The following is a 17,489-nucleotide window of genomic DNA, read 5'->3' on the forward strand; positions in this document are numbered from 1 at the left end:
GCCTGCAACTGCGTTTAGGAATTCCTTCACCTATTTTATATAGTGTATTCAGTATTATGCAGCACTGGCTGCCCAGTTGTACTTTTATTCTACCTTCTGGTACCTGGGACACAGGAAGACAAGGGAACTTCTCTAAGGTCACAAGTGGGTGACAATGTGATTGGAACCAGGGTCTCCAGCACGTCTGTCGCATGATTAACCCCTGAACTACTCCTCTCTGCAGCCACCCCTCCCCCCCTACTTTGGGTGACTCTTGTATTTCCAGCATGATACAGGAATGAGAAGAACAGGACAGTCACGGTGAGTAGGTGCTCTGGAGCCAGACACAGGACAGTAATAGAGAAAATATGCACTCTTGTAATGTGAGGTTTCAGTTAAAGCCCTGTGAGCCTCCCCGGCTCTGGCGTTGAGCTCAATCCTTTGGCACTGAATAGCCATTATTATATTAGAGGGTGAGCTATGTATAACACCGTACAGCTGTACTGTCTTCTATATTCTCGGCAAGGCTTCCATCACCCCCCCACCACCCAACGAGAGAAGTAATTGCATTATTAACATGCTGCCGGTTGTGCTCTGGACTGGAAATCTGCATCTACTTTTCTGATTTAGCAATCCAGTCGTCGCAGAGTGAGAAATAATCCCACTGTAGTCTTTGCGGTAGGTTAATTCTTGCATCTCTAGCTTTACATCTGTTTCAAGGACTTCCTGTGGCTTATGATAAAGTCACGTGATTGGAACTGCAGACAGTCTGAAATGTATTTGGACTGTTCACTTTTTTTTTTTTTTTTGTACCTCTGTCCAAACCACTGAGTTATACTTCTGCTTTTTGCTCACGCAATGTTCTGTTGTGTGTCTCTCTCTTCTGTCTCTGGGGTTGCAAAAGAAAATACCGATCCAAATGGGATGGACGACAAAAGTCCTAAAAGCAGGATTGATATAAAGTATAAGAGCCTGGAATGTACTCGTTGTACATAATATTAGACTACTGGCCAATATATTACGTGACTTAATAAAAAACGCGCGGCTCTTTTTCGCGAGGCGCTGTCGCTTGGTAAGACGGGCCAAGTGTTTACTGCTTCCTGATCATTTGGCCAAACTATTGACATTATACTTGCTGACTCCCAAAATTTGGGTCAGTTTCACAGACTCCCGGGAGAGTTGGCGAATGTCCCGCATCCCGCTACTGCCGTCCCAAAATGACGCAATTTGCAGTGAATCGCGTCACATAGACCCCGTCCCCGCAACAAACCGTCATTTCCGTCGTGGAGGGCGGGACCAAAATGACGCATTTGGCCGCGCCACTTCCCCTTCCGCCACGCCCCTCTCCCGGAAAGAACTTGCCCAACGTAGGCAAGTATGGATTACATATGATTTATTTACACAAACAAGAAATGCTAACGATGATAGAGGCAAATATTCCGAGAAGTAAGGTTCTGTTTTAAGAACTTTGTGAAGATTCAGACCATGTATATTGTTATCCGTTCTCTCACATTATTTTATCAACATATCTTTTAATGTAGCCCATAAATTCACTAGGGACCAATGCTTCATGTGTACGTCCAATCTCAGGATTATTACACAGGGGTTCCTGGCAGAGTGATAGATCTCGCCCTTCTAAGCGGTAAAAAGACATCAGTCCTGCCCACGGGAGCAGACCCTCAGTCCTGTCAGTAGACGCCCATCACATCTCCTGTATGGATACATTACGGCCATGTTCTTCTTTTTCTATGCTGGGTATCTGGTGCTGTGATACTGTCCTATGAGCTCATGCGTGATTGGGAGAAATCCACGGTTGTGCAACAGTCGTGGTGGAACCCTATGTATAAAGATTCTTACTAGATTTAATGATGTGCATTAATGTAATTTGAGGCACATGACATATATAACAAGCAGTTGATTGGTGTGTTTCTTCCATGTAAGCTCCACCCATGATTCACAAGCCCCACCCCAACTCCACCCAATATATTAGATCTACCAATAGAGAGGGGAATAGTGATCCGAGCTGGAGAAGATCAGCAGCAATGGGGGTGGGAGTATCTACTTCTTATTCTGTGTACTCCATATACCAGCAGAACAATTAGGTCACAGTTTGGTGAACCAATATTCATGAAACTAGTTCCTAGTACAGTAATATATGTAGACTCGCAGTCCAGCCCACAGGAAGGCTGCTGCAGTATTATGTATGTGATACTCCAGTATTAGCGGATAATACTTGCTTATTTTCGTTCCTTAAAACTTTCTCCTAGCCAGCCGGAGATACTAAACCAAAAAGTAAACTTGTGTGTGATAGCAAGTGGAAAATAATTGAGACTTCAGATAGTTCTAAATTCCAAGAGCAACAGACATGTGGCCAAGTGACACTGAGCTGCTGTAAGATAAGGTTGTGCCTCCATTATTAATGGCGCAGGCATTGTCATCCTTCTTGTAATCATGTTGCAGAGTGGCAGCTTATTATTAGTCCTGGCCACATCCTTATAAATAATGAAACGGGTCAGTATTATCTCCCCCTGCGATTACAGCAATGAGGCCGTTTATCTCTTGTCCTGTTGACTTAAGAAACAATTAGGAGCAGACATGGGGCCGGTTCTCAGGGCTCGTTCCCCGGCTGAGACCGGCCTGACATGAGCTGCAGTCTCCAGGATCACAGAGGGGTCACACAGTCCCCTGCGCTGTCTGCTCTGTTGTTTAACCTGTTCAAAGCCAGCGCCAGTCGCTGCAATCACATGGGCTGTGTCACCGCTGGACACATGGCGTGACCTTTTGGCTCTATATGGTGGAGGCGGCCATTTTTGGGCTGATCCAACAGTCATAAGGATGTATGTGATTCTTTCACCAGAGGCCAGTGATGTCACTGTAATGTTTGTCCCATGAGTGATCAAATTCTCATCAGGCGGGATGTGATTCAGAAGGAAGACTCTGGTTTCCCAGTGACCGCCATTGTTGCGTCGCGCGGTAAATGATCAGCTGGAAGCAGGAAGTGTTCCCCCTCCCCCATTACATGGCTGTTCATTTAGGCCCTGTGTATGAGGCTAAATTAATCCTGCAACCCAGTGGTTCCCAAACTGTGTGCCACGGCTTCCTGGGGGGCCTTGATGGAGACCCTAAGGATGCCTCCAACTGAGAATGTTTGGGATCTACTGCCGTAGCCAAACATTCACTGATTGTTCCGAGTAATCTGATCTGTGTGTGTGTGTGTGCGCGCGTGTGTGCGTGCGCCATTGGATAGCCTTCCTCAGACTAATAGATAATTAGCATAAGAAATACCACAGACACCTGCATCTTTGCGAGTCTCTTGTAGAGATCAGTGATCCTACATCAAAACATTAACCAGATATATGTCACTTATGTACCGTTGGTTAGTTACCCTGTATTACATGCATAATACATTAGAAAAAGACTGTCTCTTTAAAGGTCACATTGCTTTCGGTCGAATTAAAATGTGTAAAAAATGTTTCATTTTTAGGTATTTTAGATCTACGTCACTGGTATTATGTTACATTCTGCTGAGCAGCTTTGGCCTAGGATAGTATGTGACAAGTTAGCGTATGATGTAAGTGTCTGGGTGTGGTCCGGTGTAGGAACCGCTGTGCATTGCGCAGTCCTGGCTCACAGTCCAGGTCAGTCTTACGTATCGTGGCTATTATAAGGCTGAGCCGTTCCAGAACATTATTAGGACATATCCCCAGAAGGGGAATCAGCACATAGCTTCCCAACGTTTTCATTCTTGAATCGGAACATCATAGGCGTGCCACCATGAAGGAGAGAGGGGCAGCACTGCGCCGCGTAGCCCCCACTCTCCTAAATACACTGTTTCCAAGCACATAAAGGAGGGCGCTCTTTTGTTGGCTGAACCAATATTCCTGAGGTCATTAGAGCTCCTTAGGACAGACCTGCACAACCTGTGGCTCTCCACTACAAGCCCCAGTGGATAGAAGGGGGCATGCTGGGACTTGTAGTTTTACAACCCCTGGGGAGCCACAGGCTGTCCTGGCATTTACTAGAAGTTAGTGACATCTCATTGTCCCATCTACCTAGGAAATTGGTAGGATGAATATTGACGCCCTTACACAGATGTCAATAAGAATTGCAGTAAGACACATTTATGCAGGTCCTCACCCACTGGAGAAGTACCCCGAGTATTATACAAGTAGGGAGATAGTAGGACTACTACTGCTGGCTACACTGCTATCTTCCACCGAGCTTCATCAGGAAGACCTGTGTGTGGGGAGGAAGCAGACCACTCTCTATATATACGTGGATATCCATTCAGGTGTGATTTTAATAAATGTTTCAATAAGTAACATACAATAAAAACACATTCTGAATACATTAAAATTCATCAATATAAAAATATGTCCAAGAGATAATTGCAAATTATATAAAAGCAATAATATCCCAGCTGTTGTTAAATCGTGCAGGTATCACAGGTGATCACCTCCACTATGACCTAATCGGACAACCTAATCTCCTGACGTAGACCTGCAGGGCGGGTTTGAAGGATGTCTGTACAATTCATGTGGAGTGAATTTTACTTTTTCACGGCTGTTCGTAGATTCTATGTTTAAAACATCTAATAATCCTACCTGTATATTGTATATAACATGTACAAGATATTAATTATGCAGCATAATTGGTGTTGCAGCTAATATTGCCAATTACCCTAAATTCTGGTCTGTTGGCTGCCGATCTGAAATTGGTGATTAATAATAATAATAATAATTATAATAATAATAATAATAAAAAAAACCTGCAAATTACATTTTACAATTAACAGTTACAAGTTTTCTATTAATTCCATATTCACAACAACAGTATGAAGGAACAGCTCTGAGTTTTGCATCTAGACAAAGCCATATTTAATACTTATTCCTTCTCTAAACTCTATTTCTTTTGCTAATGCCCTTCGTGTTACGTTATATATGCACTGGAGGTTATATGATGGACCGGCTAGAACCAGTAATTGGGTGGTATGATACCACAATGAAATCTCATTAAACTCTCCAGAAATGACACACTATATGAATTGGTTTATTAATAATGACATCCATCCGTCTCCATAGCGTCCTGGGGAGATGGACATCGCCGACCTTCACTCACCAGCCACTTCAACCCGCTGGCGGAGACCGGCGAGGTTCCCAAGATGCAGGTTGCAGATCCCCGGCTTAGTGGATTGGCACCGGGTTAAAAGAACCTTTCATTCTGGAACTACTCCCTTCAAATCTGCCTGTGATCAAAAGTTATTAAGTTTTGCTATTTGACAGCGCACATGAGGTTAGGTTAAATCTTGGCTGAGACTGAGTCCACATCACTAGGGCCGTGTAACCAATACCTCTTAGCACCGTCATCAACGTGACAAATGCTTTCCAAGCTGTGCTGTCAGCCTGACACAGAGTAAGTGCTTTCTCTGGCCGTTCATGGGAAGCGACATCCTCCAGCTAATGCTAAAGGGAAAGAATAAATAAAATTGTATTTATACCAGACCAGAATAAACCTGCCCCAATTCTGTCTCTTTTTCTAATAGAGTGTCCTGGCCATTTCGCCGGTCTCCTAAGTAATAAGTTATACCATTAGCCTGAAACAAGGGACAACATTTACATATTATCTAGACTAGCCTTATAATAACTGTAGCAGAGATCCACCGGAATGGCCTTACCCAAGGAGCTTACATTCTATGTTTCTGTGGGAGAGCTCGCCAGAAATAGACAGCAATGTATATTGATATACAGCAGTGCAAGGAAGACGAGCTTGAAGAAAATGTGATTAGGTTAGAAAACCCGTCTCGTGTTATTTCAGGAGATGAGAAAAGATTGATAGAGAGTGTACAATACAACGTACCGCAGGACTCAACGGATACCAGGTACCAAGTTGCCAATTCCCGTAAAATAGATGCTGCTGGCTCCTAATCTGTCTGTCTTCTAATTGTTGCTTTAAATGGCTATTGGTATCTAAATATTAAGCAATCGTTCCCAAACTGTGCACCGCGGCTCGCTAGGGTGCCACGGAGATCTCACGGGTTGCCGGGGCCGGTGGTAAGCAAGGCGGGGGACTACTTGATTATTTTGGTTTAGGGGTCCCTTAAAAAAATGATGGGTGCCTCGAACTGACAAAGTTTGGGGACTACTGTATTAAAGAATAGATCTGCTTTACACTGTAGTAGAGTTAAATCGTATTTTTTGTTAAATACTTCTCCTTTATCTGACTAACTTGGCTCATTCTGGATGCAAGGTAAATGTTCTCTTGTGTGTATTCTCTTTACTGGGTAAGATTGTGTTGTCATCTCTGCATCATCCGCGCCCTCAGCTGGTTTGTATTCCACACTGTGAGAAGCTATTCACACAATGGGGCTCAAACTCGCTGGTGTTGGAAAGATGAAGCATTGGGGGAGGGGAGTAGGTATGTATGCGAATAGGACATCGCCCTCTAACGATTGTAGAATATATACATTGCAGGTAATGTTAGATACAGAATATATCTGATAAACTAACCATGTTAGGCCGAGGCATAATGTAGAATTATTACCTTTTTGTGTCCGTCGCATGTATTAGATTTACACTTTACCCGAGGGACATCCCTGCTCTAGATTAAAAGTTCTCACAAGTTGGGATCTCGTCGCAGGATTTCATAACGGTGATTATGTATAAACGCCACCCAAACTACACAGGCTATAAACGTAGTCTCTAATCCTAGGCGTGTGTAGGGCAGAACGTTGAGAGTTGCGCCAACTGTAATCACAATGACATTTTACATTGAGATTAGGCTTGTACGTACACACGGGCATTGAAAAGCAGCACATGTTAAAAGCAAAAATGGACAGTACTTGTTCTCACTTTTGCCAGAGTGTTTGAGGCGTGTTCTCTAAGCCTCCCTGCAGCATAGTGTACAGTATACTTAGCCAACATTACCATAGAGCTCCATTATACTATACTGAGTGTTAAACGCGTATGAAAACAGCAGCCACTGAAATGGATCTGAAACGACCACTTGTCAGACAGTGACTGCGCACAGTTCGGTTTACTTGCGTTATTTTTTGGACTAACCTCTTTAAAGCACGTTTACTAGGTCGCAAGAACATGTAAAATTAACGTCTGTGTGTTCCAGCGAGATCTAGAAGGTTTTTCTTGCGTAAATGTGACTGGATAAAATCTGGAAAAACAACCAAGAATTCGGTGATGATATTGATTTCCTCTACTGTGGTCTATTGTCTTTTCTCAGGCTGATGGCGATACCTCTAGCTCAGCGCGTTGTAGATTATAACAACATAAAGGTTCAATGGAGTAGAAAAAAAAAAAACTCCATTATGTTTGATTCCTGAGGAAACAGCATTGTGACGTTGTAGTCAATGTAGGCTCTCATGTCTGGTGCACCCTAATAGACAGAGACTAATCACTCAGCACTGGTATGATAGTCCCATTGTCTGTAATGGGAGTTTTCATTATCCGTGTATTGAATTACGTCTAGTGTTTGTAGTGTAGGTGGTAAACATGTATAGAGGATCTATTAGAGGAATCATCACATATTAACCAGTTCTGCCGGCTCTCTCTCCCATTCAGAACATTTCTTTCACATTATACAATGCTTTTCCCTCTTTTCCCAGCCGCTCCGGACTTGCAGACTTCAATGACTTTCACCCATTGTTTCTGTAACATAAGATCACAGTACTCTGTGTTCTGCTACAGACTAAGAAGGGAGCGGAGATGATTGTACAGAGTTCTGATCTAAACACACTGCTGCCATCCGCACTCAGACTAGGAACCGTCCCGCTTCCCCCCTGGGCTCCAGAAGTATTGGCACCCTTGATACAGACAAACAAACAAAAAAAAAAAGCAGTATAAAAACGGCACAGATAAAGGGCTACGTGTCATGGCCAAAAACCGGAAAAACTACAGCCTTTTAGTCTAACCTTTAATCTCCTAAACAAATACTTACACCAGTAATACTATTTTTGTCTTAAAAAAAAAAATAGGTTGGATTTGTTGGATGTCCTGTGTTTTTTGTTTAGTTTGAGAACCTCAAACAAAATGTACTATCCAGTGAAATTCAACCCCAAACGCACCGTAAATAGGGCGGTGGATGTTTGACATGGGGTCCTTGTTATAATCACTTAACTTTAAAAAGTATGATAATATACTACCAGAAAACGCAGTCACCAGTGCCAAAAATCAGTGTCTTAGATGTCAGAGGTCCTTCAGTACGACAGTGACCCCAGACATTACAAAGTCTAGCACTACACTAATAATATAATAACGGACGCCAAACAAATTAAAGACCATTGTGTCATCCATTAAAGCTTCCCTTTATTCTGTGGACTTGTAATCATATTTCCTACTCCCTCTGAGTGTCCATCAGACTCCCGAATTAACGGAGACCCCCTGAGTGCACGGTCCGTTCTCCAGTGATGCAGTTAGTGTCATTACACCACCCGCTGGCGACATTGATGATGTAATCGAGTGTTGTCCATCTCTTCTTTCCGTACCCACCCTCTGCGTCTCCAGGGGAAAGGTATCTAAATTATGGCTGCTTCCAGGATACGTAGGTTATAGGTATGCGCTAAACAAATGTTTATGTAGATACTGAATGTTCAGGGCATCTAGTAATGTCTGCATGTGGCCATCATATCTGTACCTTCTAGTGTCCGGCAGCTGCCAGCTAATGACTCTGTTGAGATTGACTTTCCATTAAATATGGTATAAATAATAGTTGGTAAAATATAGTATAAGTTATATATTTGGTATATTGGTTGGTAAAATATGGTATAAGTAATTTACAATTCAGTACATCATTTGCCATAATGGAACCGTATTTATTATGGAAAATACTCTGACTGCCTCTTGTATTGGGGCTTCTGAAAAAGTTGGCTACAGGTGAAGACAGTCAGCCTACGGCGGTTACACGGGAGCACGGCGCTTACACGAGGGCACTGAGGTTTCATGGGATTGCGGTTACACGGGAGCATGGCGGTTACACGGGGGCATGGAGGTTACACGGGAGCACGGAGGTTACACGGGAGCACGGAGGTTACACGGGAGCACGGCGGTTACACGGGGGCACGGAGGTTACACGGGGGCACGGAGGTTACACGGGAGCACGGAGGTTACACGGGAGCACGGCGGTTACACGGGAGCACGGAGGTTACACGGGAGCACGGAGGTTACACGGGAGCACGGAGGTTACACGGGGGCACGGCGGTTACACGGGGGCACGGCGGTTACACGGGAGCACGGCGGTTACACGGGAGCACGGCGCTTACACGGGAGCACGGAGGTTACACGGGGGCACGGAGGTTACACGGGAGCACGGAGGTTACACGGGGGCACGGCGGTTACACGGGAGCACGGCGCTTACACGGGAGCACGGAGGTTACACGGGAGCACGGAGGTTACACGGGAGCACGGAGGTTACACGGGGGCACGGCGGTTACACGGGGGGCACGGCGGTTACACGGGAGCACGGAGGTTACACGGGAGCACGGCGCTTACACGGGAGCACGGAGGTTACACGGGGCACGGCGCTTACACGGGGGCACGGAGGTTACACGGGGGCACGGAGGTTACACGGGGGCACGGCGGTTACACGGGGGCACTGAGGTTTCATGGGATGGCGGTGGGGCATTTTAGCAACTCTGCCCAAGTTCATTTGCTTTGTGGGCAGTGGGTGGTGTAGGGCAATGTCTTGTGAGCTGACCCAGTATTGGTGAGAATGGGGCCAACCTATGTACCAGTGACACGACTGCGCCTCCTAGTGAATAGATGTTCTCATCCTTTTTCCTGCACGATACAATAACGTCTCTTGTTTTCCATAGAAATTTCCTGAGCTGAAGTTCAAGTACGTGGAGGAAGAGCAGCCGGAGGAATTCTTCATCCCGTACGTCTGGTCCTTAGTATATAACTCTGCCGTCGGTCTGTACTGGAGCCCTCAGGATATCCAGCTGTTCACCATGGACTCGGGCTGAGCGAGCTGTGTGATTGGACAGAACGCTTTATCCGATGCTGCATGGAGGAGGGGAGAGCGTAAGATCTGGCACCACTATACTCTGCAACACCCAACCACAGCCCCATTGGCTGTTCTGCCCTTACTCGTGGGAGTGTTCTATGGGGCAATGTCAGACTTTTATTTATCGCTTCCACTGGGGTCCTCGCACCAACCAACCTGGCGTCTTCAGTTTTACGTGTTTATTTCTTTTCCCTTATTATATTTAATCATATGGTACAAATAAACCACAGAAGAGGGAAAGAGGGGTTTTAAATGCATCTATTTAGTTTACATTTAATTTAATAAAGCTGTGAAGATAACAGCATTTGTGTTGCCGCTATTTCCCACTTACCTCTGACGGTAAGTAGCCGTCTGTTCATAACCTGCATCTCAGTATCGTACTCCTGTGACCTCTCTGGAGAATCTGTAACGCCCGTCTATCAGAACCCACACGGAATATACATAATTACCACCAGTTACTGCACCTATCACCCCCAATCAGCATTTACACCATAACTATATCATTTTAGTTTCTACTTCTTTCTGATTGGCCTTCTTCCGTTTCTGTTTAGTGTCTGTGGCATCATTATGCAAATGAGAGGGAGGAGACAAATTCAGCAGGCATTCTTGCAGTATAAAAATAATGATGGAGCCTGCTGCAGTGCTTCAGGAAGAAAATATTGAAAATACAATATTTTGTGTTTTGTGCAGTCATCAGGGCCATTAAATCTAAAATGCAAACTGACCCAATATAACGTCATGTAAACACCCCTGTGCCGTGCCAGGAGTGATGATGGTTTACATTGTGTATAGCCTGGTTATCTCCCTCACAGCAAGCTATTGTTCTAGATCAGGCCTGTCCAACCAGCGGCCCTCCAGGTGTTTGAAACTACAAGTCCCAGCATGCCCTTCCAGCTATCAACTGGTTGTCTACTGGCAAAGCATGCTGGGGCTTGTAGTTTCACAACACCGCAGGTTGGACAGGCCTGTTCTAGATCATCATCCATCTCATGCTTCAATGTCCTTCAGTGGGCTTACAGGCAGGAAGCCTGGTGTGTATGGGAAAAATGCCTCCCTCACGATAAACATCTCCAGTTCTGTTAAAATGTATTCCATATATAATTATGGATGTTGTTAGTAGCACTTTTATCAAGAAGAACTATAATTCTATATTCACATAATAATTTTTGCCTCAGCGTCATTGAGGCACGAATGTTGGTTCAGTCACAAAATGGCCGCCTCCACTGTGCCTCAGTGATGTCACAAGTTCCAAGTGAATTTGTAGGCTGTATTCTCCTGAATTTGGATTCAACCATCACAATGTCTGCCTCCGCTGTGTGTAGCCATCCGAGGGAATCCTGGCATGAATGAGCCCAGAATATTGTATTGTTTGTTGTCATGCACCTGCTTATAAGAAGGTACCGTATTTATACTGAAGCGGGTGGACACTGAGTGAGCTTTGTGTATATAAAGCATATTTATTTTGGTATTGAGGATACGTAACATAGCATGGTCGGGTAGAGGACTCAGGGAGGTGCAGTGCATGCTGGGTGTAATTGTTCAGCATCTGCTTCTGAGGGCAGATGTCTGTGATGTGACCTTGTATAACATGCAGTGCACATGTGGGGGATCTGAAACCAGAAAGAAAAACAATAATAATGTTATACACAAGATCACTGATTGCTGTATCCTGCAATCACTCTGAGGAGCACTTGATAAACAGCTTAATGAAAAATGGATGGCCTGGCTTACTGCTAAAAAGGAAAAGTGGAGGTGTTGCCCATAGCAACCAATCAAATTCTAGCTATCATTTATCGAGTTAATTCTAGAAAATAACTACAGTCTGATTGGTTGCTACTGGCAACACCTTCACTTTTATCCCTCTTCTGTCACAATCTACCCCAAAGTCCAAAAATATTGTGGATAATAAATCCCAAACCTGTACTCAATAGGAGAGCGAACACTGCCCCAGACATGGGTCGCTTCCTGCCCAACGTGTGACCACATCTTTTTCTACTTTTGCCTCATACATGGGTGACCAGATTGGACGACCCGAGCAACAGGATCACGTTAGTGGGATCCACCCAAAATCAACCTCGTTTTCCAGTAGTCCTGATTGATTGATCAGATATTGATCGGGATTGGCATTTTCCCCCACATTTGCCATTTAGGTCTAAAATTCACCCAACTGACTGCCCCAATCTACAGCTTGATATATAATTTGGGAGCTAGACCACAATTCAGTCTATATAAGCAATTTTTATCTCTTTTCGCAAGTACCGTTTGCTATTACAGTGGAAAATCCAACATGGCCGCCAAGACACATAGCGGCCATTTTCACAGCCGGTGACGACGGCTCAATAAGGTTATTTGCTCATCTATTTTGGTAATCTTCCACTCTGTCTTTACTGTCACCTGTGTCTCTCATGAGAATAGAGTGTGATGTTAGCAATTGTGTTTCAGCTTTTAATAAACCCTTTCGCGTGGATTGAGGTGTGAGCTATTTTGTTACTGATTGAAAACGTTACCCCTCAGCAAGCACAAATGATGTATAATAAGAATTTAATGACAACTGGTGCCCTCCGATTATTAATGAAATTACGAAGAGATTAAGCGCCTGAATTGTGAACACTGCCATGTGCATTCATGTTACACTATTATGGGTCAGATTTACTCTGTAAAATGTAATAAAATGATCTTTCCAAACGCTGGTCTGTTTGTGGTGTATTTTATGTGAAAAGCAAATCTGTGACCTATACGAGGTCGAAGCAGATATTTTAATTGAACTGTTGCTGCATATTCGTTAGGAACCAGTAACTCATAATTATTGGTCATGAATTGCCTCAGTGATGTCACTATTTCCTAGTGACTGGATAGGCTGCATTTTCAGTGATATCACTGGTTCCTAGTAACTGGATACGCTGCATTCTCAGTGATGTCACTGGTTCCTAGTGACTGGATAGGCTGCATTCTCAGTGATGTCACTGGTTCCTAGTGACTGGATAGGCTGCATTCTCGGTGACGTCACTGGTTCCTAGTGAATGGATAGGCTGTATTCTCGGTGATGTCACTGGTTCCTAGTGACTGGATAGGCTGCATTCTCAGTGATGTCACTGGCTCCTAGTGAATGGATAGGCTGCATTCTCAGTGATGTCACTGGTTCCTAGTGACTGGATAGGCTGCATTCTCAGTGATGTCACTGGTTCCTAGTGACTGGATAGGCTGCATTTTCAGTGATATCACTGGTTCCTAGTAACTGGATAGGCTGCATTCTCGGTGACGTCACTGGTTCCTAGTGACTGGATAGGCTGCATTCTCAGTGATGTCACTGGTTCCTAGTGAAGGGATAGGCTGCATTCTCAGTGATGTCACTGGTTCCTAGTGACTGGATAGGCTGCATTCTCGGTGACGTCACTGGTTCCTAGTGACTGGATAGGCTGCATTCTCAGTGACGTCACTGGTTCCTAGTGACTGGATAGGCTGCATTCTCAGTGATGTCACTGGTTCCTAGTGACTGGATAGGCTGCACTCTCAGTGATGTCACTGGTTCCTAGTGACTGGATAGGCTGCATTCTCAGTGATGTCACTGGTTCCTAGTGACTGGATAGGCTGCATTCTCAGTGATGTCACTGGCTTCTAGTGATCTGTTAGGCTGCATTCTCAGTGACGTCACTGGTTCCTAGTGACTGGATAGGCTGCATTCTCAGTGACGTCACTGGTTCCTAGTGACTGGATAGGCTGCATTCTCAGTGATGTCACTGGCTTCTAGTGATCTGTTAGGCTGCATTCTCAGTGACGTCACTGGTTCCTAGTGACTGGATAGGCTGCATTCTCAGTGATGTCACTGGCTTCTAGTGATCTTTTAGGCTGCATTCTCAGTGATGTCACTGGTTCCTAGTGACTGGATAGGCTGCATTCTCAGTGATGTCACTGGCTCCTAGTGAATGGATAGGCTGCATTCTCAGTGATGTCACTGGTTCCTAGTGACTGGATAGGCTGCATTCTCAGTGATGTCACTGGTTCCTAGTGACTGGATAGGCTGCATTTTCAGTGATATCACTGGTTCCTAGTAACTGGATAGGCTGCATTCTCGGTGACGTCACTGGTTCCTAGTGACTGGATAGGCTGCATTCTCAGTGATGTCACTGGTTCCTAGTGAAGGGATAGGCTGCATTCTCAGTGATGTCACTGGTTCCTAGTGACTGGATAGGCTGCATTCTCGGTGACGTCACTGGTTCCTAGTGACTGGATAGGCTGCATTCTCAGTGACGTCACTGGTTCCTAGTGACTGGATAGGCTGCATTCTCAGTGATGTCACTGGTTCCTAGTGACTGGATAGGCTGCACTCTCAGTGATGTCACTGGTTCCTAGTGACTGGATAGGCTGCATTCTCAGTGATGTCACTGGTTCCTAGTGACTGGATAGGCTGCATTCTCAGTGATGTCACTGGCTTCTAGTGATCTGTTAGGCTGCATTCTCAGTGACGTCACTGGTTCCTAGTGACTGGATAGGCTGCATTCTCAGTGACGTCACTGGTTCCTAGTGACTGGATAGGCTGCATTCTCAGTGATGTCACTGGCTTCTAGTGATCTGTTAGGCTGCATTCTCAGTGACGTCACTGGTTCCTAGTGACTGGATAGGCTGCATTCTCAGTGATGTCACTGGCTTCTAGTGATCTTTTAGGCTGCATTCTCAGTGATGTCACTGGTTCCTAGTGACTGGATAGGCTGCATTCTCGGTGATGTCACTGGTTCCTAGTGACTGGATAGGCTGCATTCTCAGTGATGTCACTGTCTCCTAGTGAATGGATAGGCTGCATTCTCAGTGATGTCACTGGTTCCTAGTGACTGGATAGGCTGCATTCTCAGTGATGTCACTGGTTCCTAGTGACTGGATAGGCTGCATTTTCAGTGATATCACTGGTTCCTAGTAACTGGATAGGCTGCATTCTCGGTGACGTCACTGGTTCCTAGTGACTGGATAGGCTGCATTCTCAGTGATGTCACTGGTTCCTAGTGAAGGGATAGGCTGCATTCTCAGTGATGTCACTGGTTCCTAGTGACTGGATAGGCTGCATTCTCGGTGACGTCACTGGTTCCTAGTGACTGGATAGGCTGCATTCTCAGTGACGTCACTGGTTCCTAGTGACTGGATAGGCTGCATTCTCAGTGATGTCACTGGTTCCTAGTGACTGGATAGGCTGCACTCTCAGTGATGTCACTGGTTCCTAGTGACTGGATAGGCTGCATTCTCAGTGACGTCACTGGTTCCTAGTGACTGGATAGGCTGCATTCTCAGTGATGTCACTGGTTCCTAGTGACTGGATAGGCTGCATTCTCAGTGATGTCACTGGCTTCTAGTGATCTGTTAGGCTGCATTCTCAGTGACGTCACTGGTTCCTAGTGACTGGATAGGCTGCATTCTCAGTGACGTCACTGGTTCCTAGTGACTGGATAGGCTGCATTCTCAGTGATGTCACTGGCTTCTAGTGATCTGTTAGGCTGCATTCTCAGTGACGTCACTGGTTCCTAGTGACTGGATAGGCTGCATTCTCAGTGATGTCACTGGCTTCTAGTGATCTTTTAGGCTGCATTCTCAGTGATGTCACTGGTTCCTAGTGACTGGATAGGCTGCATTCTCAGTGATGTCACTGGTTCCTAGTGACTGGATAGGCTGCATTCTCAGTGATGTCACTGCTTCCTACTGACTGGATAGGCTGCATTCTCAGTGATGTCACTGGCTTCTAGTGATCTGTTAGGCTGCATACTCAGTGATGTCACTGGTTCCTAGTGACTGGATAGGCTGCATTCTCAGTGATGTCACTGGTTCCTAGTGACTGGATAGGCTGCATTCTCAGTGATGTCACTGGCTTCTAGTGATCTGTTAGGCTGCATACTCAGTGATGTCACTGGTTCCTAGTGACTGGATAGGCTGCATTCTCAGTGATGTCACTGGTTCCTAGTGACTGGATAGGCTGCATTCTCTGTGATGTCACTGGTTCCTAGTGACTGGATAGGCTGCATTCTCAGTGATGTCACTGGCTCCTAGTGACTGGATAGGCTGCATTCTCGGTGATGTCACTGGCTTCTAGTGAATTTGCCTCCACTATGCACGTCTCCACTATATACGTCTCTATTGTTATACACAATGTAGGATGATGTGGCGCTTCACTAAGATTGCAGCCTAATACGTGGAATGGAGAGTCCACCTCTCTCCAAAATACAATGTTATAAAATCATGGACCACGTACGTTTTAAGCGCAGACTTTCAAGCACATAGAAGATGTTCAATATGGATATAGGCTCCTCCCACTTGATGATAAGTATTTTTCCGTGTCTATAGGTGGATATACCAAACCTATAACAAACTCAAACGACACAAAACAGGGACAATAATAGTGCAATATGTTCACAACTTAATAATGATAGTCCCAAAAGAAGTCCCAAAGATAGATTTTCTATATTCATTCACTTTGTGCAGGGAACGGAAACGACACCAAACAAAAATCCTGTGTTGTTCATATCCAACTCCCCCAATGATGTTATGCTTACAAGAATACAAATGGTATTGGGCATCTCGTACATATGTATTCCGAAAACTCTCCTTCACATCCCATCTCAGGGTACACTCCACGATTGAATGATGCAAAAAATAATAATAAAACACAATCTGGTGCATTAACTTTTTAAAAAAACATGTTTATTGCATAACCAACATGTCATGCTTAACAGATTAAAACATGTATAAAAAGGTAATGGATATATTCGTACCAGATTTAGCTATAATCATGCGTGTATGATCAAACGTCGATTGTATCAAATAAACGTCTGGAAACAGGAACATAAATCAGCTTACATCCTACGCGTTTCGACTCAAGACAAGAGTCTTTCTCAAGGTAAGCTAATATCTCCTAAAACCTCACCTTTTATACTCACTAAACCACGGGGACGGATAGTCACTTCCGCCCTATGATTGTTCTGGTTAAAGTGAGAAAGAGGCTTGGCACTCACATACTTCCGTATTCTCGATACCGGAAGTTGTAATCCTAATAAAACTTTATTTCAAAAACTTTAATAACACTTTAGAATCTAAAATGAATCATTTCCCCCGTGTTCAACTAACATTTTAACAGTTTAGCAACACTTCGATCTACAGAAGGTGGGAGATTCCTTAATTTGCATGCATGACATGTTGGTTATGCAATAAACATGTTTTTTTAAAAAGTTAATGCACCAGATTGTGTTTTATTATTATTTTTTGCATCATTCAATCGTGGAGTGTACCCTGAGATGGGATGTGAAGGAGAGTTTTCGGAATACATATGTACGAGATGCCCAATACCATTTGCATTCTTGTAAGCAATATCATTGGGGGAGTTGGATATGAACAACACAGGATTTTTGTTTGGTGTCGTTTCCGTTCCATGCACAAAGTGAATGAATATAGAAAATCTATCTTTGGGACTTCTTTTGGGACTATCATTATTAAGTTGTGAACATATTGCACTATTATTGTCCCTG

At 44.5% G+C, this 17,489-nt stretch overlaps 1 protein-coding gene across 5 annotated transcripts in view; it reads left to right on the forward strand.

Annotated features, from left to right (window-relative positions):
• Positions 1-12,675, forward strand: part of DYM (dymeclin) — a 247,205-nt gene extending 234,530 nt beyond the window's left edge. For all 5 annotated transcript variants that reach the window (XM_075185845.1, XM_075185862.1, XM_075185857.1 and 2 more), the window contains one exon: positions 9,800-12,675. In XM_075185845.1, the coding sequence (XP_075041946.1) occupies positions 9,800-9,949 (150 nt within the window). In that variant the 3' untranslated portion in view covers positions 9,950-12,675. The remainder of the gene's footprint in view (positions 1-9,799) is intronic.
• Positions 12,676-17,489: the final 4,814 nt, after the last annotated feature.

Source organism: Mixophyes fleayi, chromosome 1, assembly GCF_038048845.1.
Source record: "Mixophyes fleayi isolate aMixFle1 chromosome 1, aMixFle1.hap1, whole genome shotgun sequence".
Lineage (NCBI taxonomy): Eukaryota > Metazoa > Chordata > Amphibia > Anura > Limnodynastidae > Mixophyes > Mixophyes fleayi.